This window comes from Catharus ustulatus, chromosome 6 (genome assembly GCF_009819885.2).
Source record: "Catharus ustulatus isolate bCatUst1 chromosome 6, bCatUst1.pri.v2, whole genome shotgun sequence".
Taxonomy (NCBI): Eukaryota; Metazoa; Chordata; class Aves; order Passeriformes; family Turdidae; genus Catharus; species Catharus ustulatus.
Genome location: NC_046226.1, coordinates 6086515 through 6110926, shown reverse-complemented (window position 1 = coordinate 6110926; position 24412 = coordinate 6086515). Strand labels below are relative to the sequence as shown.

Genomic DNA, 24412 nt, shown 5'->3' with positions numbered 1-24412 from the left:
TACAGGAGCCTGACCATTCCAGTGGGACCAGCAGGACACTGACAATTTGCTCCTCTTTTATGAGCAGATGAACCTTTGTACTTCAGTATTTGTTTTTTCCTGGAGAGTTTAAACTCAGTGGTGAAAGTACACAATTGACAGGGGGATGCATGAACAGAAAGGCAGTTTAATACTCAATCATCTCTGAAATCTCAGGGTGACAGAGCTGTACCACTCATCCTATCTCACACCAATGCAGCTCCATGGATTTCATGCTATCAAGCCCACACCTGATGGCAGCTCTAGCCTCAGCATCCAACACTTTAGAAACTGGTGGAGCAACTTGAAAGACCTCTGGAAAAAGGAGCTAAGATGATGAAGGCAGCCTGCAGACAAAAAAGACAATTCCTAGTGGATTCTGCTCTAGAAGATGCCATTATTTATTTAAAATAAATAATCTCTTTATTTAAAAATATCCTTTTACATGTCTTGTTGCTGAGATTATTTGGTGAAATTCTCTCACCTTGCCATGCAATCAGAGCAGGACAGTGACACTGAGAAGGCTGAGGCTGCAAGGCACACAGGGAGCCCACTGGGTCCAGCCTCCCTGCTCAGCAGGGTCAGCTCAGGCAGGTTGCTCAGGGCTGTATCCAGCCAAGTTTTAGCATCTCCAAGGAGGAACACTCCACAAACTACCTGGAAAACCTGTCCCAGTGTTTGACCTCCCTTGCAGTAAATGCATTCCAATGGAATTCCTGAGACTGGCTCTGTCCCCATCAGTTATTACACACATCAACAAGGTCATTCCAAGCCTTTTCCTCTCCAAACTGCAGGTGACATGGCAGATACCCCAACCCCTCCTTGCTCCAGCATGCCCATGTCTGGCACTGGAGATGCCAGGACAGGATCCAGCACTCTGGATGTGTCCCTCACCAGTGCCGAGCAGAGGGGAAGCATCACCACCTCCCTCCACCTCCTGGTGACACTGCCTGGCCCAGCCCAGGAATTTGGTGGTTTTTCTTCCCCACCAGGACAGGCTGCTGGCTCCTGGTCACCATGGGGTGCTCCAGACCCTTCTCCATGGAGCTGCTTTCCCAGCAGGCTGCCCCCAGCCCGTGCTGGGGCTTTCCCAGCCCAGGTGCAGCATGTTGGATTTCTCTTAGATTGCTGTGACAGAATTTCTGAGGTCCCTCTGAAGGGCAGCACAACCATCTGGTGCTTGAGCTGCTGCTCTGGGCTTTGCATCACCTGCAAACCTGCTGAGGGAGCACTCCTTCCACAGCCAGGCAGGAAAGGAGAGGGTGCTGCTCCCAGTACTGACTCCTGGGGTGAACCATTGTGTCCTTTGCTTTCAAACCCTCAAATTTTAATGTTAACAATATTACATTGTATTAGTTTAACCAGTTCTCATTTTTTAATTTAGGTGGTTAAATGGGTGTAATATTTTAATATTTGCAAGAATTGAGTCTGTTTCTTGTAACTTGTCCTTAAAAGTGAACTTCCTTCAAGGAAACTTCAAAAATCATTTATGACTTTAGAGGGAGAGACAGACTTTTCTTTTTGAGTTGCTTTAGTATGTAACTAACCCAAAGGGTGGATTTCCTTAAAAAATCATTTCTGCAGACAAAATTGCCCCTTCACTTGAAGAATCCAGAGCAACAAGAAAGCTATTTTCCAGAACTGGGATTACAGCCAGTTTATGATGGATAAACATTGAATGCTTATGGCATAATTATAATGTCACAGCATTTGCTGCCAGAATTACAAAAAATATTCTTAAAATTATGCCCTAAATAGAATGGTGTTTAGTTTAGCTAAACTGAAAGCACACTCCAAGAACTGTGAAAAAACAAACACCATGATTCCAAATTTTAATTATGCATACTAAGGGCTTGTTTTAATAAAGTATATTTAGTGGTTGAATGAAGTTTCTCAAAAAATAATTTTAAAGATAATGAACTCCCGATGTCCAAAAAAGTGTCACATGCAATTTCATCAATGACTCATGTAAACTAACCTCAAATTTAACCAAATGCAACTGTGATCAATATTGTGTCAATCTGAAAGTATCTGGGGTTTAAGGCAACAAAACCAGATGCAGGGATGAGCAAAAATTTGGAACCCACAAACAGAATGGAGTTCTTGGCTACTGAAAGGTCTGGAACAGTTCTACTGACAGGGAGAAGCCAAAAGAATGAGAAGTTTTGACAGTATTGCCACATTTAGCAGGAAGAGAGTCAAGTGCAGGAGGAATAAAAAGGAGATAGTTTGCTACCACTGCAACTATTTAAATTTTTTTCTTTTAAAGATGGGATCCTCCACTTGAGGCAGGGACTGTTCCCCACACCTCTGAACTCTTGTTCAGTGTCCAGGGATGGACTTGCAATTATATTCTAGGCACTTTTATAAGGCAAGACTCAGCAATAAACAACCAAAAAACCCAACCACATAAAATATAACACTGTCAGATTTACCAATATATTCTTGAAAAAGTTGTAACAGTTACTGAACAGTGAGACACAAGGAGGTCAGTTTAACAGAGAGTAGATTTGGGGCAGAAAAGGACATTCAAAGTGATTCTCCTTTCACTATGAAACAAAACTGAAGGGTTGTGCATGACCTGCCCACCAGTGCTCTGCTGTCCATCGCAACCTCACAACAAGGGGACAGAGAATAAAAAGTTGTCTACATCTATCCCTTTTATTATTTATTTTATTTATCATCTCTTGGCAGGAACACTTATCACAAGTTGCAGTGGAAAAACCCATGAACTAAAAACAGAAATGGGGCTGAGAAGGGAAAAGGTGTCAGAGTGGAGAAAAGGGGAGTTTTATTTCCCCAAACAATAACCCCTACCATGACAGCCTTGCTGGCTCCTTCTCCACTGACAGGAAATTTCTGTAAAAGAATCATGTGGTGCTGGAACACAAAACTGCAGAGGTTCATATATGAGACAGGCTGTAGGTCTGACATGGGAGCAGCAAACAAAGTGAAAAGCCCAGTCCTCTCCTCTGCCTTCCAAATACTAAAATCTTAGAATGTGACAGAAACCTGTTGACTCTGACAGAGTTTAAATTATGCCAATATGAAGCCAAAGAAGCAGAACCCCTAACACTGGCAGAAAAATAAGAAGCCTGGGACTTCCCTGCTTCACAGAGTCTCCTGAAAATTTTTATCTTCACAAAACCAGGCACAAAATCCTAGAGGGGCAGTGGATTTATGAGGTCTGAGAATCCTCATATGAAGAGGCAGTTGAGCTAGTCCATTTTACTATTTTATCTCTGAAAGCTTGAATAATAAAACAGTTAAAAATAAAACTAAAGCAGAGCAAGCACCTACTAGAAAAGCAATGTCAGTATTGTCCTTTAGGCATGTTTCTCTCCACACCTCTGGAAAGTTGTCTGGCATTTGACATAATTGGGAGGAAGAATTTTCTCCCCTGGCAAAGTCAATTAACTTCACTGTATTTGTATTATCTGTCAGAGCCGAATCTGCTCCCTTCTTCAAGTCTGACACAAGCTCCTACACCTACTTGACAGATCAAACAGCTTATACAGAAATTACTGTGCTTTAAAGGGAAGTTCCATGGCCATGTCAAGTCAAAAGCTGCAAGACAAGAGGTGAGTGATTATTCTATTAGTATACACTCCCCTGGAATATTAAAGTACAGCCTAACTTTGTACTGAAGTTTAACCTCTTTCATGCAATTTGCTATTTCATTATGAAACTCCTTCAGTCTTCAATCATCAGAAACATCTGTAGAAAATTAAAGCAGGTCTTTTTCCTGCTCTGTGTTCTTGAACTGCTTAATTTCTCATACTATTAAGATCTATAAGCTCCTTGCTGTAACAAGAAATGCAAGAAACAGTGTGGGTCACTGCTTTAACATACAGTCATAAACAGGCATATGCTTATTTATGCATTGAGTGTTATAACCAAGCTTTTTATCTTAAGGCTACAATAAAATATTAGTGCTCTGTGAAACACCATGCAATGTGATGTCATTAGATTGCATGTCATGCCACTCTTTGGCATCACAAGTCAATTGCCAGATCCCATCACATTTTATAGGCATTATAGCTCAGGCCCAAACCCATCTCCCACCAGCTCCAATTTAATGTTTGCTGTACATCAATGTATAAACTTCATCATTAAAGGCAGCAGAGGAGAGAAGGGTAACACACACAACGTGCTTAATGCAGTTCTCCAGTTAAACATGAACACAAAGCAGCATGGTGGGAAATGCAGGAATGAAAACACTTCTCCACTGAAATGCCTTTGCTCGTAATCAACTCTTAAAAGCAGCCAGACCAGAATTGCAGCTCTCCCAGGTGGCAGCCAGGAACTGGGAGCACTCACTGGATGCCTAACTGAAAAACAATGTCAAGGTCTCTGTGGACCTACACTCCACAGATTTTATGTCCCTGAGCAGCAATGAGGAGCACACCACAGAAGAAAATGTCACTTCTGTTTGGGCACAGACCTGAAGTAAAGCACCAAAGGCACTCGGACACTCTGTTGAGAAGTGGGGTTTGGTCCAATAAAATCTCTTTCCTACCAGAATCAGGCTGATGTTTGTATTGAGCTGGTGGAGCAGTGCATCACTCCTGACAGGCTGTTGATGTGATTGAAGGGCAGAGAGCACAGGACTGGATTGATCTCTCAGCAGCAGGGCCAGCAGCTCCACTTTGAAGCAGCCCCATACAAATACTGCATTATCTGCCTCCGAGCGCTCTGCAGGTTTTCAAAGGTTTAAATATTGTGGCACATAAATCTACTAAAGGCTAACCTGATGCCCTTTGTGAGTGAGAACTTCTTGTACTACAAAGGTTCTACCACTTGGAGCCCTGGAAGAGCAAAAACCACAGGGGAAGCAGAGCTGGCTCTTCCTAGACCACCTCAGTGCTACTCCAGCCCAGGCTGGAGCACACAAGCCTGGGCTGCCCCAAAAGCCATCTCAAACACAAACTTTACCACAAGTTTTGTAGGATTTTCCTGTAACTCTTCATGGAGGTTAAATTTGTATCAATGCAAACTCCTCATTTTTGTACAGAAAATATTCAATTTTTCCAACGAAAATAATCTGATAATATTTCCAGAGGAGTCCTGTGGGTCATCTGAGTTAGCAATTCTTCTGCATCAGAACTATTATCCCTCAACCCCCTGGAGTACAAAAGTATAATCAGCATGCTTGTTTAGTCATCTCTTTAATTATATCATAATATCTGCCAAATTTAGGTAGAAAACATACAGATACTTTCTGATTCACGAAATAAGACCGAAGTATGCATCTTGATCATACTATTGATGTCTGTTTTCTATTTTTTTATTGCCCTGTCCATTTAATGCACTGCCACTGAACACACTCTACACTGACCTATGGATTGAACCAATATTGATCTCAAATTTCTTTACCCCAAGAACTAATATGCCCCTCAGTGACACATCCCAATGAAAAGCTCACTCGCCTTTAGCTTTACAACAAAAACAGGCAGCAATTTATCTTTTTAAAGTACCATATTCAAATTAGTTTTCATAGATGCTATGCAAAAAAAAAAAAAAAAATTAAGCATGATTTACATTGATAGATCTTAAGAAGTAAGTGTAAATTCATCATCCAAAGAGGTATTTTCCCTGCAGGGATCTCATTTTATCCTGATGATACTCAACAACTTTCATCTGTGATTTGAAAGAAAATATAAAAGTCACCCATTGCAGAATGTACATCTGTCAAAAAAACTGAGGGGGCTGGAGAAATGGATAAATGATTCAGACTAATCTGTGCAGCACTTACTAACATGGACTTTTTCCAGCTAGAGACAGTTTAATAGCAAAGGTCACACAGCCAGGAGCTGAGAACAGGTCACACAAACACAGCACCACAAATTCATTAATACTGGAAACAACACAGATAATGGTGGCTGACTTACAAAACCTGAGCTCTGGTTTCTTCTGGAGGTAAGGATGTGGGTACAGACACAAAGAAGTGTCGAGTAGGGAAATTCAGAATTCACCCTGGTTTTGCAGTGAGTTCTCTGAGTGTTACATTCTCTTTTCTGGGGTAAAACAGCTTCAGCTGCACTTGCTGAAACAAATCACTGCACTGCCAGACCTACAGAACACCTAATAACACAACAGCAATAACAGCAAGGAGTTATCACGTTGTAAATGTAAAACGATCCATAACAATATCTGCATACACACACAGGCATGCACAAACATTTATATCAATAAAATAATCCCAGCAGAAACCACAGCTTTCCTGGGTGCACAGATCATCCCCTCAAAGCAGTTATTCCTGCTGCCCTAAATCCCACCCTCTGCTTGGAAAAATTAATGGTACCACTGCAGTTTCTTCAGCACTTTGTCAGGAAGCAGAGTTTTGGGGAACTCTCATCCTCCCCTGTATCTACCCTCACCATGTGGCAGCCATTCTTCTGGGAGCACCTAAGCTTTTTATCAGTGGAAAAGCAAAATTTTTGGAAACAGTTAAGAGAGAATTTAATCAATGAGTTTATGCATAGGCTGGAATCAAGGAACATGAATGCTTATTTAGATGTCACCTTCCTATTCCAGAAATTCTGCTAAACTCACCATGCTTTTTGTTTTGTTTTTTGTGGGTTTTTTTTTACATCAGAAGTATTTTAAAGCCTCTCCTTTATTTTTATTTCTTGTTTTTCATATTGTTTTTGCTTTCTCAAGGAAACTGGCAGCTGAAATGGTGTTCTAAAAACAAGTCACAAACATTTAGCAGTGTTGCCATTTCAAACACCAGGCTCAGCTGAAACTGCCGTGTGGTAAGACGATGCTGTTTCAGCTGCTGGAGCCCTCAAAGGACAAAAAAAATGCTGAATAAAACCAAAATATAAGTCATGAGTCAACAAAAACTCTGGGATTTGTTGCAAATAACATCCTTCAAAGTTGCCCAAAATAGAGGATGCACTGCTCTTTGCAGACACCAGGAGCCTGTAGTATCACCTCCACCCAACCACTCCAATTTATGTGGTTCTCTCTACTGGAAGTAGCAAATACTTCCCCAGAAGCTCATGCTGATGTTTCAAATCAGGTATTTCCATTTTTCAGATAATGAACCAAAGGACCAATGGGAGAAAGAAAAAGAAACAAAAAGAAAGAATGCATGAGGAGGCATAAAATGGACCCATACATGAGCATTGACATCTCAGTCCCATTCATAGTGTTTTTCTAAGGAGATAAAAATAGCATTAAAAGAAAATACATTGATTTTCTTTTCTTTTTCTGGTCTTCAATTCCCAGGGCAGACAGCCTGTAAAACCTGCTGCTGTAGTACATATGGGCAGCTGATCTGAGCAGAGAGCTCCAGGCAAGTTTTCAGCATTTGTTTCGAAATACAGGAAAATCAAGCAGCAGCCAACAGCTCCCAGAAAAGCCAAATATCCACAAACTCAGGGATGAAGAGCCTGCAGCACCAGCACAGGGCTCCACTGCCCATCCTCTGTCCTACAGGTAGCTGCATTCCTTTGCTCCACTTGCAAACATCCCTGAGCCATGTGAGCACACTCCTCAAATATAGAAGAGCTTGTGAGCACACACAGCTCATCCTCTCTGTTGCAAAAGAAAGTATCCACCCAGGCAGGAACATTAAAGGACTTTTGGAAGGTCTAATCCTGTTCCCACTGAAGCCACTATAAATTCCTCTGCTGGGAGCAGAACTGGACATGCATGGAGCATTTAATAATTTTTAAACCTACCACCCTCAGCAACCAAACAAATTCAATGGGAATTTTATAGAATAGTGTTTTCATACCAGAGCCAAAAACAAGTCAGGGAACATGTGAACTTCCTACAGTCTTTGGAGAAGGCAGGGAAGGAGTCTGGAGGTGTTGGCTGTGAGAACTCACGCAAATGGTGAGGAGGGAGCTGCACTGAGATATCCTTGCTATCATCTCCAGGGTCTGTTATGACACTGTCAATTGCTCCAATGTTTGTAGAACTGGACATCACCAATTTTGCATGTTCTTCTGCTAGTCCAAGCTTTTCCAAGGCCTGGATAAATTGGAGTAAATATAGCAGACCTAAAAAAATCTATGGAGCACTTCTGGGTCAACAAAAAAGAGAGAGGTAATAAATGCAAAATAAAAAAATAACAACTTCAGTGACTGATCTTCAGACAAAAGGATGCTATGGCCCAAACTGCTCAAGGCAAGGGACTGCTCAGTCACAGCAGACTCAAAAGCAAAGTCCCCATTGTACTCACACCTTCACAACAACACTTGCTTTGCTTCTGGGGGAAAAAGAGCAGGATGCACCTACATCATGGAACAAGGGAAAAAATAAAAAGGCAAGATATGGTTTCCATATTTCAGATTGTTTGCAGACTCTATATCTGTGGGGCTTTTCATTCCAAAATTAACTGTGTGCTGAAGAGAGTCTGGAACAGCAGAGCCTTTATGCTTCCAAGTTTTGAGATGGCTTCAGAGTGCAAAATCTCTTCTCTCTCATTTCTGGAATAGTTTTTGACAATTAGTACAATCAATGACCACAGAGCAAGAAGTCTGCCCAATCCATCAGGGCCTAAATGTGAAAAGAGGGGGAAGAGAGAGAGAGAACCTACTAATGACAGGAAGGGGAGAAGAGGTGTAGAATTTTTTTGGCTTTATGCAGCAGCATTTCCTCATGAATTCTGGAAGAGAGTCAGAAAATAAAGATAGCAGCCAGCACTCACCTCCTGCATCTTTTTAAGGGAGAACTAGACAAATGCAGCAGTAGCAAATAAAGGAAACCATAAGTAACCTTCTCTATGCAAGGCAGACACTATCCCAGTAGAGAGAGTTGGCACAAACCCAAGGTAGAGAGGCTGCTTGGTAAATTCTCAATAAATATTAAAAACACAAGTATGCTGATATCGGCATTTTTTCCAAAGTTGATGGAAAAATTAAAGCATGGGTCGATGCTCCTGAGAACAGAGGCGTCAGTAAGATTCCCAGGTTTAGGGGAAACAGCAAAGAGATGGAGAAACTATTGTCTTGAATCTCAATTAATGTCGAGAGATTTCGGAGATGAGAGAAGCACTGGAGCCAGGAGCACAGCACCTTTTCCATCTTTCCAGAAAGGCTCACCCAGCTTTCAGAAATGCAGAGCAGAGCTGCCTGGAATCCAGGCTAGTGGAATGATGCCAGCAAGACATGGGACCTCCTCTTCCTACAGGTTTCACCCTCTTCTCTCTGCTCATCATTGCTCCTATCAAGTCTACAAGGACCGAGGAGAAGGAAAGAAAAGAGACTACAGTAATTTCATGATTATAAGCCGCACCATTTTGACTAAAATTTTGGTCCGAACCCAAAGTGCGGCTTATAATCAGGTGCAGCTTATATATGGACAAAGAACGAAAAGTTGCTGTTTTAGTTTGGAGGACAGGTGTCTGCTGAGAAAGGCAGGAGCTTCTCTTTGAAATGGAGAATGTAAACCCCCTCCCTCCAAATTATTATAATTTTGAAATCAAGAGGCCTTCAGGCAAAGATATGGGAATTAGGAATAACAGTTCTTTTCTAGGGAAATTAAAATAGAAATACAGTACTACAAAGAAACAAACTCCAAACCCTGACACAGTCAGAGTACAACCTGACACCCGTCAGGCAGGGTGTTGGCAGCAGTTGGCTGCATCCTCCTGCAGGGACAGATGTGGCTCAGTTGGAGCAGTGTTCCTGTACAAGGTGCAGTTTCCCTCCGGAGCTCCAGTGGTGATGTGGAGAAATCCGGTTTTCCTCTGGAGTCCAGTGGAGAAAGGGGCTCCCTTAGTGTCCCAAAACCTCTGTTTTTATCTTCGTAAGAAATGTTGGGCTCTTCCCCCTGGCTGGAGCAACTCCCAATGGGATGCAGTAATTTTATCAGTCCCACAGTGGGACTCAATGGCCATGAGCAGAAAATGACTGGCTGGAGGAAGGATGGGTTGTGAAAAGATAAAGAACACTGCCCTGCCTGGTTTCAATGGATGGCCCATTAGCAGAATATCTTCCACGGAGATCGGGATCACTGCCCACACCCTCAATAGATGGTGATAGAATAGATAACTTTTATCTTATCCTATATTGTAATGTGCGGCTTATAATCGTGAAATTAATGTTTGTTTTCCACAGAAGGCAGTCCTCACGCTCTGTAGTTTTATATATATATATTTATTTATATATATTTTTATGTATATAATTTTTCTATGTATATATTCTCCTCTGCAGAGGAACAGTGGAGACCAAGTGCACAACCAGCACCAGATATCATTAGGATGTTAAAGAGTCTGAAGAATTTGCTCACCCTAAGCATAATCTTAGAAGAAACACCACCAGGACTAGAGCTGACTTGAACCCTAAGCAAAAAAAGCAATACCTGTAAAACATCTGGATTGAAAGCAGTGACTAAAATACTTTTTATTATTTATTATTTTTTAAGAAGAAGAAATATTTAAAATACAGAATAACACAACGACTTCCAGGACAAAAGTAACCAAGCATGATGTAGCAAGTGTATTACATCAACCTCCATAATAAATCTAACCTGCTAATATTTTCAACACTGTATTTGTTCTTGCACACTTTCGAATTACTCCAACACTATTTTAAACAAATCCTTTCACTGAAGAAAATGTCAATGTATCAAAACTGCTTTTTGAACTAATGAGTTTCCTATTTTACAAAGCAATTACTTTAAGTACTGAAAAGGTTTCCATGGTACCCTCCACTTTCAGCTGACAAATATCAGCAATAGCTGGATTTAAAACAAACAAACTGAAACCCCCAAATCAGCAGCGTTTGATTCAAGGAAAAACATTAAATGTTTTCAAGCAGAAGCACTGAAAAACTTAGTCTTACTGAAAGAAAAATGTATGTACGCACACCTGCTTTTCTATCAATCTAAGCAGGAAACCATTTCACTGCTGCATCATAAGTAGAAGAAAAGTGCTTATTAAAACATTAATCACAGTCCATTATATTCTGACTCCATGCCAGAAGTTCCCATTACATCACTGAAAATATCTATTAACCAAAACCTGATTCTGACAAGTTACAGAAGTGTAGTGTTTAGGATTTAGTAATGTAAAAGTCAGTTTTAGAAGAACAGTTACACAATTGATTTTGCAGTGGCAAGCAACTATAATTAATTGTTTTTGTGACATTTATTACTGCAGTGGGGTTGATTTAACTGGTGTTTCTACTGTAAAATTATTAAAAAATTATTTCAAACTTCATCTACTTTTATTAAACACATTTATTGTGCAGGTATTTAATACCCGGGGCTGGCTAAACAATTTTAAAATGTGCTGGATAGACCAGTACATGTAAAACTGTATTGTCTTGTGTAAATATGGGCCTTGTTTAGAACCATGTCTCACAGGAAATTATACCAAATGAAAACCATCTCCCCTTCTCCTCTCCCACTGAAAAGGATTTATGTTTTTACATTTAATACCAGTTAAAGAAACAAAAATATGGTGGCGTTACCTTCAAGCCTGAGCAATAGTTCAGCTGTGAAGTCCCATTATGTTCAAACCTCTGCTTTGTTACCAGAAACACAGCCTAAATCTAATGCTTCAATTTGGAAGAGGGAGAAGTGAACAACTCAATTCTTTCTGGAAGCCTGGCACTACATGTCTTGTTTACCTAGAACAGTTTTCAAATAACAACTAGCCAGGCTTTAAAACCAAAGCCATGAAATTGGTTCCTAAATGTGTGTACATAATCTCCAGCCAACCATTTTAATTGTGGGTACTTTCCTCAACCCCCTGTGAGCAGCACCACTAACAAAACAAAAAAAAAAAAATCAGAAATAGCTATAATGCATGATAGGAAACCCATATTATGTATTTTGCCCCCTTGACCCAACATACACGAATCTCTAACTTTAAAAGGCACCTGAGATAATAACCTTTAACCTGTCCTTGGACATCTTCCAATTTCAAAGATCCAAAGAGATCCAGAAGGTACTTTTAGGGTCCCCCCTCCATATCCAACCACTCCCTCCCATGCAGCAGTTCTGGTCTCAGTTACCCCTAAAATCTCTGCTGTTCCACCAAGTGTGACAGCCACTGGGGACACATGCACAAACTGCTGGAATGGAAGGAGCCAGAAACTCCAATTCTTATGGGTGTGGAAGACTTGGATGTTTTTGTTCTTTTTTTTTAAGGAAGCTTGGGAAAATAAAGAAGTGAACACCTGTGATGGGATACCATCAACTCTTAAGAAAAGTTCTCTGGCTCCACTTTTCCCTCCAGTGTGATCTAATCATAGGGTCAGCATCAAAATAAGAAACCAGAGACTGTCAGCCCAATCCTTAAAAATCTTAGTCATCCATCATTACCAGAACTGAGAGCAGTTACACACAAAGGATGAAGTTTATCAATGGAATTACTGACTTTGGCAACTGCCCTGCTCCTCCAGGACGAGATCCCTCATTCCTACCACTAAGCACTCTTCAGAGAAGCTTTAAGCATTAGAGACTCCTTCAACAAAGCCATCTGAAGGGGGTTAAAGAATCACAAACAAATTACTTCTTCAAAAGCTGCAGAAAGCTTCAAGCAAGACACCCCCACCATGCTTCACTCTGCCATTTAAGGAAACTCATAATTCACCTTTTCAACCATTTGATACCTGAACAAAATTTTCATTCAGAATGCTGCTTTACAACTGTATTTATCAGTGTCAGAGTCAAGACGATGCATCAATTCTGGCTTTATTTTCCTCTTCATGGGTCTATTTTGCTGGCTGTCTCTGGTTAAATATTTTCATTTCACATAACCCCCCCTTCTAAAAACAACAGTGTTAAAGGGCTTAGGAAGCCTCTTCTTTTTTTCCACACTTTTTTTCCAAATTTTTATTGCAATGAATTTTTACAAATGCTTCAGAAAGCAAATTCCAATAAGATGATCATCACCTTTTACATTAACTATATCTGAGACTAAATAGTTTAAGATTACTGCATCTAAATAGACCCTTTAGAAGAAAATGCCAGGGTTTTCTTAGAGTTTTCTTCTTTCCCAGGGTAAATCCTTGTTGTGCCATCTCTCCTGACAGGCAAGCACAGAGCAGGAGGGAGCAATGCCCAGATGCTGATGAAGAGGAGGAGCTCAGCAATGGGCTTCCATGAGCTCCCACACTCCACCCATGACGGTGCTCCTGCCTCTGTACTCTAACACTGGGATTAAAGAAATTATCTGGGGGCTCTGGCCCAGGAAGAACTACAAAAACTGGAGGATACTGAAGCCCTGCTGTTGTTGAAGTGAGATATGATCAGGACAGATCTCTCCTGCATGTGCAAAACATATTGTTTTTCTTGTGGCAACCACACAATTCCCAGTGCAATTATCCATCTGGCTGAGGAGCCAGATAAAGACTCAAAAAGGGCAACATGACAGAGTGCAGGAGAAGCAAGGAGGGAAAAATGCAAAGGAAAGGAAAATACTGAGCACAAAAACCACTGATCTCAAATTTACCACATAATTTCAGAGATGCAACAGAAGTCCTAAAGGTTCACTTCTACCAAAGTGCAGCAGCTAAGGAGGAAAGCTGTGGACATACAGAGTCACAAGAGAAGCAGACATCAACAGCAATATCAGTGCAGGGGATGGAGGGAAGGATGAAAGCAAAGAAGGGCTTTCAATAACAGATAAGAACCATCACAGACAATCAGGTCTTTTTAAGTGGCTGGTAGTAACAAGGCTTTGATTTGCTGAGACACAAAGAGCACAGAAAATAGAGCATTTGGCCCTCACAATTGCTGGATGCCTCCTGCCACATTATAATCCATCAGCAGACAGCTTTGCATGACACCTTTCAGCTGCCCACTTAGCAGCACTGCCTCCACACCTGCAGTGACAACTCAGGGTTTGCCTCCCACAAATTCTCAATAAGAAAGCAAAAATTACCATCCTGATTTTTTGAAGTAATTTAAAATAGTACAGTTTGCAGACAAATCTCCATTCCGTTAAGGTTCTGATTTTTATTTTTTTCCCCTCTTCATATTGTAAGTATTTTAATAAATGTATGATTTAGTATTCAGCAAGCCCACACTACAGAAAGACTATTCTGGAATAAATGGTATAATTACATTTCCTACAGCGACCTTGTAATCTCGTGAGTATTTATTCTAGACTAAACAGCCTCACTCAGCTGCCCTGTGTCTGATTGTCGATGAAAGAAGCTTGTTTGACAACTGCTTCGAGCAGAAACATATTTTTTCCATGATTGCATGAAAAAGTAAAAAAACATTACCAGACCGGTATTCCGAGCACAGAGACTCATGTTAGATCGATGAGTTAATTTGGAAGCCAAAAGCCAACAAAAACAATCACCATGGACATTCTGCTGTCAGGGCCAGCTTTTGAGGTTAATTTAGTGGTACACACACACCTACAGCCAGTTTTACATGTAAGAAATTGTGTGGTGTATGCAGGCTTCCTTCTTTGTTTCTTTATATATTTTCCATATTCTCTGCTTTTATAACCCTCCTGAGACCTTTTACAGTTACAGAACCCACACTATACCCACAGGTGGGCGGGCAGGAAGCAAAACTCTCCATTTCATAAGCCGTCCACTTTTAATATATTCAATTGCTAATGACCTTGACAGAAGAGTTCCATGCAAAACACCATATTCTACAGGGTGTTGTTTGAAATGTTCATAGACTATTTTGCCAGAAAGCTGATTCCTTAAACAGTAAGATTTCAGACTTACTGAAGGCTGCACTCTTCAATTTCCATTCAGCTGGAAAAATTGGTGCTAATCTACCTCCCTTATATTAAATTTGGGTCCTTCCAAAAGCTAAAATGAAGGTTGTAGGATTTCTGTGGAATGCTAAAGCAATACCAGACAGTTTCTATATCAAACCAGGTTAAGATCTGGCAGCTCTGTTGCCTTGTTCCCTCCTGCCATCAAAGAGACAGCACACTTGGCCATATTCACCACTCCAAAAAAGGGCACCTACACAGTGCTTGTTTTGCCATGCACAGGTTTTTATTCAATTATTCACGATGAAATGAACAAAAAATAAAAGGCTGTATGGAAATGCAGCTGAGTCTTTAAAGCAATAATCACTCCTTACCTGCCAATTCTCATTCATTAGGTACCCAGTGCACAATGCTTTGCAGCAGACAGAAATCTCTGCTGAGGATCAGGCCCTGCAACAGGAGACTGGGAAATTCAGACCATATGCCTTGGTAGCCAGGAGAATTCCTGTAAGGAGTGCAGCCCTCCATGTGCCCTCCAAAGCAAGACAAGCTTCCCTTGCTCTTACTCAATCTTCTGACTCTGACTACTGAGCTTATTGAGAGACTAGATTCCTTTAAAAGGAGCAGAATGAATTCAGTGTTCAAAACCAATGGGCCAAAGCAGATCAAATCAGCCCTTCATTTGTGGCTTTTCTCCTTTTCCAAGATTCAAGAAATATCTGCATACCCCAGTGACAGAGCAGATGTGAAAAATCACCTGCTATGACTTTTAAAGCCCAGCGGTCCTGTCACCCATTCAAAATCAATTCTCAGTTATTTCACTGCCTCAAACCCTACACAGACCCTGACAGGGTTCTAGCAGAAGCTAATCCAGCCAAAGACCAGCTCAGCTATGCTGTAAGAACAGTTTGGAGACCATCCTGACTATTGCCTCACTTTAAAAATAAAAAAAAAAAAAAGAAATCGCAATGACTGACAGCAAAGAAGTTACACGAGTCATTTCTAGATTAAGTGCCAGAACTCTACATGTGTTTCAAATTATGCTACAACACTGTACAACAAAGAAATATGCAGAAATTTTCCACTTGAAGTGAGGGTTAAAAATTAAACACTAACAAAGCTCTAACAGATATGAAACCCAACCTCATCTTAATGCGAAATTTAAAATGCCTGAGCTGTCCTACACTAGGAAAAAAGGAATCAATCAATGCAGTTGTTCATAAGAAAAAGCACTGGGCTAAAACATGTTCATTGTATGCACAGATTGTCACAGCACTCCCACTCTGCTTCAGTACTTGCCCTCTCAGCTCTGAAAATGACATTCTGTTTAGATTCAACTTTTAATTTATCAAAGCATATTACCTATCCTCATTAGATTAGTGTTCACTATTGAATTTCATTTTCTGCATCTTATTTAAACAAAACACTAACTGGGGTGCTCCTAACAATGTGGTTGTACATGAAAACAAATTGATAGATCAAAGTGAAGTCACATTTTTCCCTAAAGAAAAGATTTTTGGAGCAAACCTGATTTTCTGATTTTTTTTTCAGCTTGGATCTCTTCAAAGCTAAGTAGGCAAACCCAATTTTATTTTAAGCAGCCCAGTCTTGACTTGATTACAAGGTCTGCTGCAAAGATAACTTTTTAACTTGACTTGTAAATTACCTCAATTTTATGAGAATGGTGAGGATATGACTGGCACTGTGTTGAGTGTGATCCACTTTGGATTACAAGACACTGTTTCTAAACCTTGAGTCATGAAGTTCACATTTCTTTACCCCAAATGCTAATCACATAAGCAGATTTTCAATTTATAGTCAGTTTTTAAGTAGTTCTTCACAGCTGTAAAACTTGGTGGCTGCTGTGTGGTCACTCCTGTTAGACAAACTTAAAATTACTGCCAGGAATGTCTTTACATTCTTCAGGACCTCCAAAAAAACATTTGGATCCTCAGGGGCTTTTTTGTTTTGTTTTTCCTTTAGAATCAAAACTACATATAAAACATACATTTTTTTAAAGCAACACACTACTTTCCATCCCATCCTGGGTTATTCTTTCACTACTTGGCATGTCAGTTTGTTATATTTTTTCATTTCTTTTGTTTTCCAGTAAGAAAAATGCAGACCTCCAACCACACAAATTCAGCATGCTCAGCTAAAACATCAGGAAGAAAAAAAAATAAAATGAAGAGAGACAGGCTTTTTTTGCCCATCTAAGAAAACCTCCAAGTAAAGCACTGGTAGCAAGTGCCCAAGCACCCAGGTGCTCCTCGTGTTCTCTTGCAGCCACACACCTCTGCTCCCCAAAAGGCAATTCAACAGATTTGCACTAGTTTGAACCAACTTCCCACTTCAATCCAAACTAGTTTATGGTGACAGCAGAAGTCCAGTAGAGTCCTTGATAAGGCAGGGATCTCTCTCCAAACACACCAATAAGCTGCCCTCAGCACGTCCCTGAACATTTCAGTAATTCAGGGCAGTGACAAAGTCACAGAGACCCAGGGCTCTTAGCCATGGTGGAGGGACAGGCAGCTGCAGAAGTTGCCCCAGGATGGGCATGTTCCAGTGATCCAAGGCCCCACTTTGCTCCAAGGGCAGCACCACATGTCTGGGAGATGCTCTCACACATCCTCTCCCCTTTTCCAAGTCACGTTTCCATGTGACAGCTGAGACATGCGTGAGCTGGTCCTCGAGTCTGAACAACCACAGTGACCTTCATGGGGGGCTGAAGGACACAAACCCCACACATTACACCAATCATTTGTGCTGGGGAAAAAAAATTCTAAATCTGCATTTTTCTAAGATTTCCAACAACCTAACAAAAAAATGCATAATGATGTTAAGGCTTTTCTGCAGTACTTCAGAAAAAAAAGAAAATTTACATCCCCAGGGGTAACTGAAAATAAATTTGTAAGAACAATTTGAACATAAATTTCCTTTTTTGCAAAATATGCAAACTCCACACAGAACAGCAGTGGAAAAATGCAAAATCAAGTTTATGGTTTGCTCATGAAGTTTTTTTAACAGCCTAATAAGCAAATAATACAAGTCATCTTAAAAAAACTTTTTTTTAATTATAAAAGATTCCTCACAAATGTTCTATATGACCCCTTAATTATTCACCCTTTTTCTTGCTCTTTGCTAAAACCTTCTTGCCAGCTGTGTCCTTCATTTCAGCAACTCACTTAGAAAAAGAAAAAAATGCTGAAGCCTAAAGCAAATCTTGCAGAAGGTAAGAGCTTAGGAATATTCAAAAAACTCATTCTACTGTTTTGAAGATTTAAAAAATATGTCTTTATGAAAAATAAGTCAAGAAATTATGCTACCTGAAGTGCATTCTAAGTCACCAGATTGACAATTATCTTTGCAATAGTTCTGGCTCCAGAAACTCAGATAACAGACTGCACATTTGAGGGAACTATTTAGCAGCAATAAATGCTAGGCTATGAAGTTATTAACAGGAAAATGAAAAGAGGGAGAAACTAAAATTTTAAAAAATAAATAAATAAAAGCAACTAAAGACATTCAGCATCATAGAATGGTTTGGGTTGGAAGGGACCTTAAAGACCATGTAGTTCCAACCCCCTTGCTATGGGTAGAGATGCCACCCACTTGGCCAGGTGGCTCAAAGCCCCATCCAGCCTGGCCTTTTATAAGTCCAAATGAACAGGAAACTAAAAATCTTTAGCTGGAGAGGTTTTCATTGTGCCCAGCTCTTCTGCCTCACCCAGGCAGCTGTATGCAGCTGCCTGAAAAGCCCCAAAGCAGGGACAGAGGCACATTAGTTAAGCATTCATCATCAACAGGAAATGCGCATGAGTTCATATAAACACAGAAACACAAATATATGAACCAACAGCCCTGCACAGTTTAAGGTATTTCAGGCACCCCATGGAATAGGGTTAGAGCTGTACTGGCTGGGAACCCACAGCACTGGTGTATTTGTTTTGGAATGGCAAACAGCCTCGGGACTCAGAGGAACTCTTCTGGTGGGCACCACCAAGCCAGCACGCCGTGAGCCACCCGCACCCTCGGCTCCTTCACCACCTCCAGAGCCAAGCCCAACAAGCCTGGCTCTTCCTGCTCACAGGAGGAAAATGCCACATTTAAAATGTCTCCAAGGAAAGTCTGTAGCACTGTTAGCAAACCCACTCTGAATAGCTCCCACACCGACACCACTGCAGGGTTTAAAGGGTTTTGCTCTGCAAAGGTTGGGCTGCCTCAGAACCAGTGCCATTAAATGCAATGGACACAGATGACAGTGATCCTGATGGATTTAGATGCCAGCAAAGGGAATGCTCCCTGCACAAACCATCTTTTTCTTGTTTGTGATGAGGCTGAGGGGCCCTCCAAGCCCCCCTCACAGCTGTGCTCCATCCAAACAGGTGGTGAAGGCTGAACCAGCTCTGCCCAAGTTTAAACTCCTAATTAATGCTGGGTCAGAGAAGCTTGATACCAGATAATAAAAATTACAGGCATCAGGAGGACACAGAAACAGTAAAAATGGAGACAGCCTCAATTCCAGACAGCCTTCAATTTTCTGAAGCACCATTAGGTTGCTTATTTATCTTACTAAGTCTATCTACCTCTGTCATTTCCTGGATGAGATACAACTTCTCCCATGGCAGTGAACTAGGTGGGATTCCTGCTTGGATTTCAGTGCTCTCCAAAACTGCACACTAAATTGCCTCAACTTTGTTCAGTACTTTGTGGCTTCAGTTTTCCCAGGTTGCACAGCCAAATGTAAACTGTTATTTTTTAAATTCTTCCTTGCCTTGCCAGCCTGCACATTGGTTCAGCCATGCAGTTTTCCAGGCACTGGACACGCTGATGACCTTGAGGGTCAGGCCATGATGAGCTGGGTGACACTCCCCAGTAGCTACAGTCTCCAGGTGGCATTTCAGCTACAAACAGCTCTCTAGAGAGGGCTCACATCACTTCTGGACTTCCTAACCCCCCTTAGCCAGGCACAGAAGGCTTCCAAACTCCCTTCCAAACGTGGCTGCACACCACCATGCTGCCAAGCTGCTGGACCAACCCTGCATTAAATTTTTTGACAAAGTTAAGCTCTGTGCTTCATTTCTCACAAACACAGTTTGACTGTAGACAGCAGCCGACAAGTAAATCTACCCTTTTCCATGGCAAACAGCCCAACTTTAATATTTTTACTGGCTTACAGCTGGGTAAATTAAGCCCCAGATTTTTATTTATTTATTTTTTAATACCGTGCAACTGAAAATGAACAGCTACTTCACTATGACTGCCAAGGACAACCTTAAAAACACTAATGCAATCCAGTCTAGCTCTCAATAGATCTATAAAGGCAAGAGGACCAAAAATTTCAGCTTATCCACCCAAACAAAATGTTGGTTGGGCAGGAAGTCTAATATTTCGTTAAGATCCCTAAAAAAAGGAAAGAAAAAAAAAAAAAGAACCCTGGCAATCTGAAGATGATAACAATCCCACTATAATGCCATGAAATAGGAATTAAAATTCACTGATTTACTTACCCCAGCCTTCCCAACATTTCAGGCTCTGGAACTTGTGGTCCATATGTCTCCACTTGGAGAGGCTGATATTCATACAAAGTTTCCTCTAACTTTTGAATGGGAGCTAATGAAATATGCTGACCCTGTTGAAGAAAAAAAAAAGTCAAATATTTCTACATATGGGTCAATGTTTTGTTTTGACTTTTTTATATGCAATATAAGAACAAGCATTAACTTGGTCCAGACAAACACCCTCCCACTAAGAACATACTGTTCATTGTATCACTCACTTCTTCATGATTCCCATTTTTTACTGGTACCTACAGATTGGAAGTGATGTTTCAACAGCTATAATTGTTTGGACGAGAAGAAAAGAGGCAAAGCTTTATTCAGGGCAAGTTTACCATTAAGAGAATACAGCTGCTTCCAGTGTCACTAGCAAAATTATTATTAGGCACTAATTTCATTTATCTGAAGTACTATCAAACAAATGTCTCTGAGCAGCCCTACTTGATTCTGTAATCAATGATTTCCTGAAAGCCCTAATTAGAAAGGGAAGCCACTTTCCTTTCTCTCCACAGGCTTTGTAAGCTCCCATACATAATGGCTCTCAAGATAGACTTTTACAGAGCAAAACAATTAATTCATTCAGCAAATTCCCATTTGTTTCATAACTAAAAATATAGAAACACACAAACATTAAGCTTTCACTCCAGATGGTACTTTTGCAAGCCCTTTAGACTGCTGAGAAACAGTGAGACATTTCCACACTGCTCCCCTGCAAGTCCCTATCACTCGGAGCTCTCACAAAACAGGAGACTTGGGGCTGGGAAGGAGGGGGTCAGGAGGATATGAGATAGAGCCAAAGTTAACAGATGTTGCTGCGTGACATTCTACACTGATTTGTTGATCTTTCACACAGTTTCAATTTTCTACTGTGTTCTATGGTGCTCACAAAAATTAGCAGCAGCAGCAAAAAGACAGAGCACCGTGAGCTGCCCCAAAACAGCCCGGCTTTCCCTGTAGTAACTGAGCTTCCCATCTGCAGAATGCAGGAATTCAGCAAAGCAGTAGTATTGTTTTTGTAGACATTTTGTCTGAAACAGGAGATGGGAAGCTTTCCATGGTGTAATGCTGTGTATAACCCTGGCTCCCACTGGTGATCACTTACTGAGCTGAGCTTCCCTGGGGCCACTCCTCCGAGCATCTACTCCCTCAAGCGGAAAATACAGGCTCCTAATGTGGGACGCTGGGTTAAAATTAACTAAAGAGGGGAATGAAAAGGTCTGGAGAAGGGGAAAGCTGTTAATTAAATTTGTGGTTGAAGACAGTGACCTTTCTGAATTTGGAGCAGAGATATTTTTGTTTAGGGAGTTGCAGAAAATAGCTAAGAAAACTGAAGACGCGAGTCCTTGAGAAGTGTTATCGTGGATCTCTGCGGAAATATCAGAGGCTCAAGTTTTCCATTGAAACAGCCCTGTGTGTGTGATGAAAACAGAGAGTTTTAGGCTTTTTTTGCACTGCCTGGGGGACTGGAGAGGCCACTGCTGACTCTGGTATGGGGACAGTGTCCTGGAGATGTGAAGGGAGTTCTCCAGTCAGCCATGAACCACTGGAACTCTCATGGTCAGCACTGTGCTACAAACTATTGCTGTAACATTAAAAGAAGGCTACTACACATTTTAAAAAAGTAGGAAAAGAAAGGTTTAAAATTCTGCTTTAGTCCCACTTCATGATATTTTAGGACATAAAAGGGGTTTCTATTTTCCTAGAAGCTGTCAATTTACAATATATTCAAGTTTATTAAAATACTTTGTAGCTACATTTATGTGGGCCTCTTAGATCCATTGCAAGAGGTTAATGATTAAATAAGACTCTTAGATTTGAAATTTTAGCAACATCTTTGTCTCCAACCACCCAAATGCAAATTTATACCCATGTTTTATATGTGTACAACCTCATTTGGTGAGTGAAGAGTCTCACTCTTTCCAGTCCAAATTTTGTTACAGACGTAGAAAAGAAATTTCAGTTTTGGGCAAAGATCAAAACCATGGTAAATACTTTGGGAAATTACTTCTGTGCAGAAAAAGGGAGAGTCTCAGATTGCAGGCTCCCCATCCCTTGAGGACACCACCAGAACAGCTGCCCACTGCCAGCAGAGTTGCCACTGGTGCCTTCCTGACACTTTGTTAATGAGAGTGACTCCTGCCAATATTGGCCAGGAGACACAGAAATGCTCCTGACACATGGACTGGGCTCATCACTGCCCACCCCCATTTATGCTGCTGCAGATGTCCACCTCTGGAAGCTCCTGGGAGGACAAGGTGAAAATATTTCATTTGTCTTCCCCTCTTTGTAGGAATCATGATGGTTAGTATCTCTCAGGAGCTGTAAGGGAGCTGCCCATGGAGGGTGGGAAGGCTGACTGGTCAGCACACCAGGGGCATGGGGAAGGACCTTTCTGTGCAGAATTGCATCACCAACTCACTGTGGTGACCTGCAGAGCAGCAGAAAGTCGGAAGAGGAGCTGCATTATAGAAACTGTCTCCCCCTTGAGCTGGTCTGACATCATGTCCAGCACAGGCCAGGACATTTTGTGTTCCTGTATGAAGCCCAAGGACTGGCAGTTCAGCCAAAATATCTTCTTTTGAAAGGCATCCAATCTAGACTCACAGATTTCAGATCACAGAGGTACAGGCACATCCCCTAGGTAAGTTGTTGCAATAGCTAATTATCTTCACCATTTATTACTGGCTGCTCATTTCTGGTAGATCAGACTGACTCTCTCTATGTCCTTCTCACCTCTCTCATGGGCCAAGGTGCAGTATTAGGAACCAGGATGTATTTTGCATAGCAAAACGACTGCTCTGGTTTGTGTGCAGCCTGCAGATCTGCACCTCAAGGAGATTATGCAGCTGCATGAGACAGCTCATTTGTTTTTGTTTTCCAAAATCACAGCTTCAGCTGATGGGCTTTGGCAACATGGTTTGCACATTCCACTTAGCAAGGGGTAAAAAGCCCCATGATCACCTGCTGTTTCTGCCCTCTGGCTCTCTGGCCTTTAGGCTCCTGAGCTCACAGACTTTCAAATTGTTTAGCCCTGCACAGGTGAGTGAGGTCTCAGAACTGGATATGACCCAGACCGGTGCAAAAGGCTGAGATGCAAACCTAAACCATTGCCTTTCCTATTTACACTGCTGTTGGGATAAGCTGACTCACAAAATAACCTTGTTGAACTTAAAAGGTCAATTTGACCACTATTATCTCAGTTAAAAGCCATTTGACCAGAAGCATCCCACTTCTGTCTCTCTGTCCCAAGTGGTCCCTAACCACTTCACAACAGACTGGTAATAAAGGGAAGCTGCTGCCTAACTCCAGAGACACCACAACAGACAGTAACTGTTACTTTGGACTTACACAGCACTTTTACAGATCCAAAACCCATTTCTAATCTATGAGGTAAGACTTTTCAATTTCCTGTATTCCACCTAGACAGTCAGCCTTACCTCTTTCCAGCATTAGGAAGCATTTATCAGCATGCTGAAACCAAAATGAAACCCAGGGGGGCCAAGGTCCTGCTTCTGCATTGCTTTCTCCTGACAAACCTAAAATCTGATGTGGTCATGGGTAAGTATTTCTAATTCCCCTTGGATGCTGTAATGTTTGTGTAAAAGAAGCTGACAGCATCCAAATGAAGACAGAAAAGACTTCCAAGAAAACAGACAACACTTTTTCCTGCCTCCTTTCCCTCCCACCCCAATCTTTGCAGCATAGAGTGTTTTCCCTGGGATTATTTTAGGCACCAGAGCTGTCTATTACATACTGGAATGTATGGAACCACAAAACATGCTGCTAATTAGAAGGAAGGCATTTGCTTATCCTTGGGACTTTGTTTACATAAAAGCCTGCACAGCAATGGATTTGTGAGCAACTGACATTCTATTCATGTGCTGTATGGGTTCAGATGAGAGACATACAGGATTAAATTGGGAGGGGGGTTGAATAATGTCTTTGTATTAGAAGTAAAACTGACTGGCTGATAGACTGTTTGAGACAACTCTCAGCTGAAAGAGAAACAAAAGCAGTGGCCAGTTTTTGGTTTCAGATTGTGATACAACATGGCATTAATAAAAGAAAAGCCATGGATTACATACAAAGAACTGCCCTTGCAGTAACAAGCAGCTTACTTTAAACAAAAACAACAGTCTTTGAGGAACAATTGTGGCAATTAGAACATCAAAATTAAAGTGTA

At 41.2% G+C, this 24412-nt stretch overlaps 1 protein-coding gene across 1 annotated transcript in view; it reads right to left on the bottom strand.

Annotated features, from left to right (window-relative positions):
- MNAT1 (MNAT1 component of CDK activating kinase) overlaps nt 1–24412 on the bottom strand; it is a 119256-nt gene that overhangs the window by 14902 nt on the left and 79942 nt on the right. Inside the window, exon 7 of the mRNA XM_033062360.1 lies at nt 20182–20303. Within this exon, the coding sequence (XP_032918251.1) occupies nt 20182–20303 (122 nt within the window). The remainder of the gene's footprint in view (nt 1–20181; nt 20304–24412) is intronic.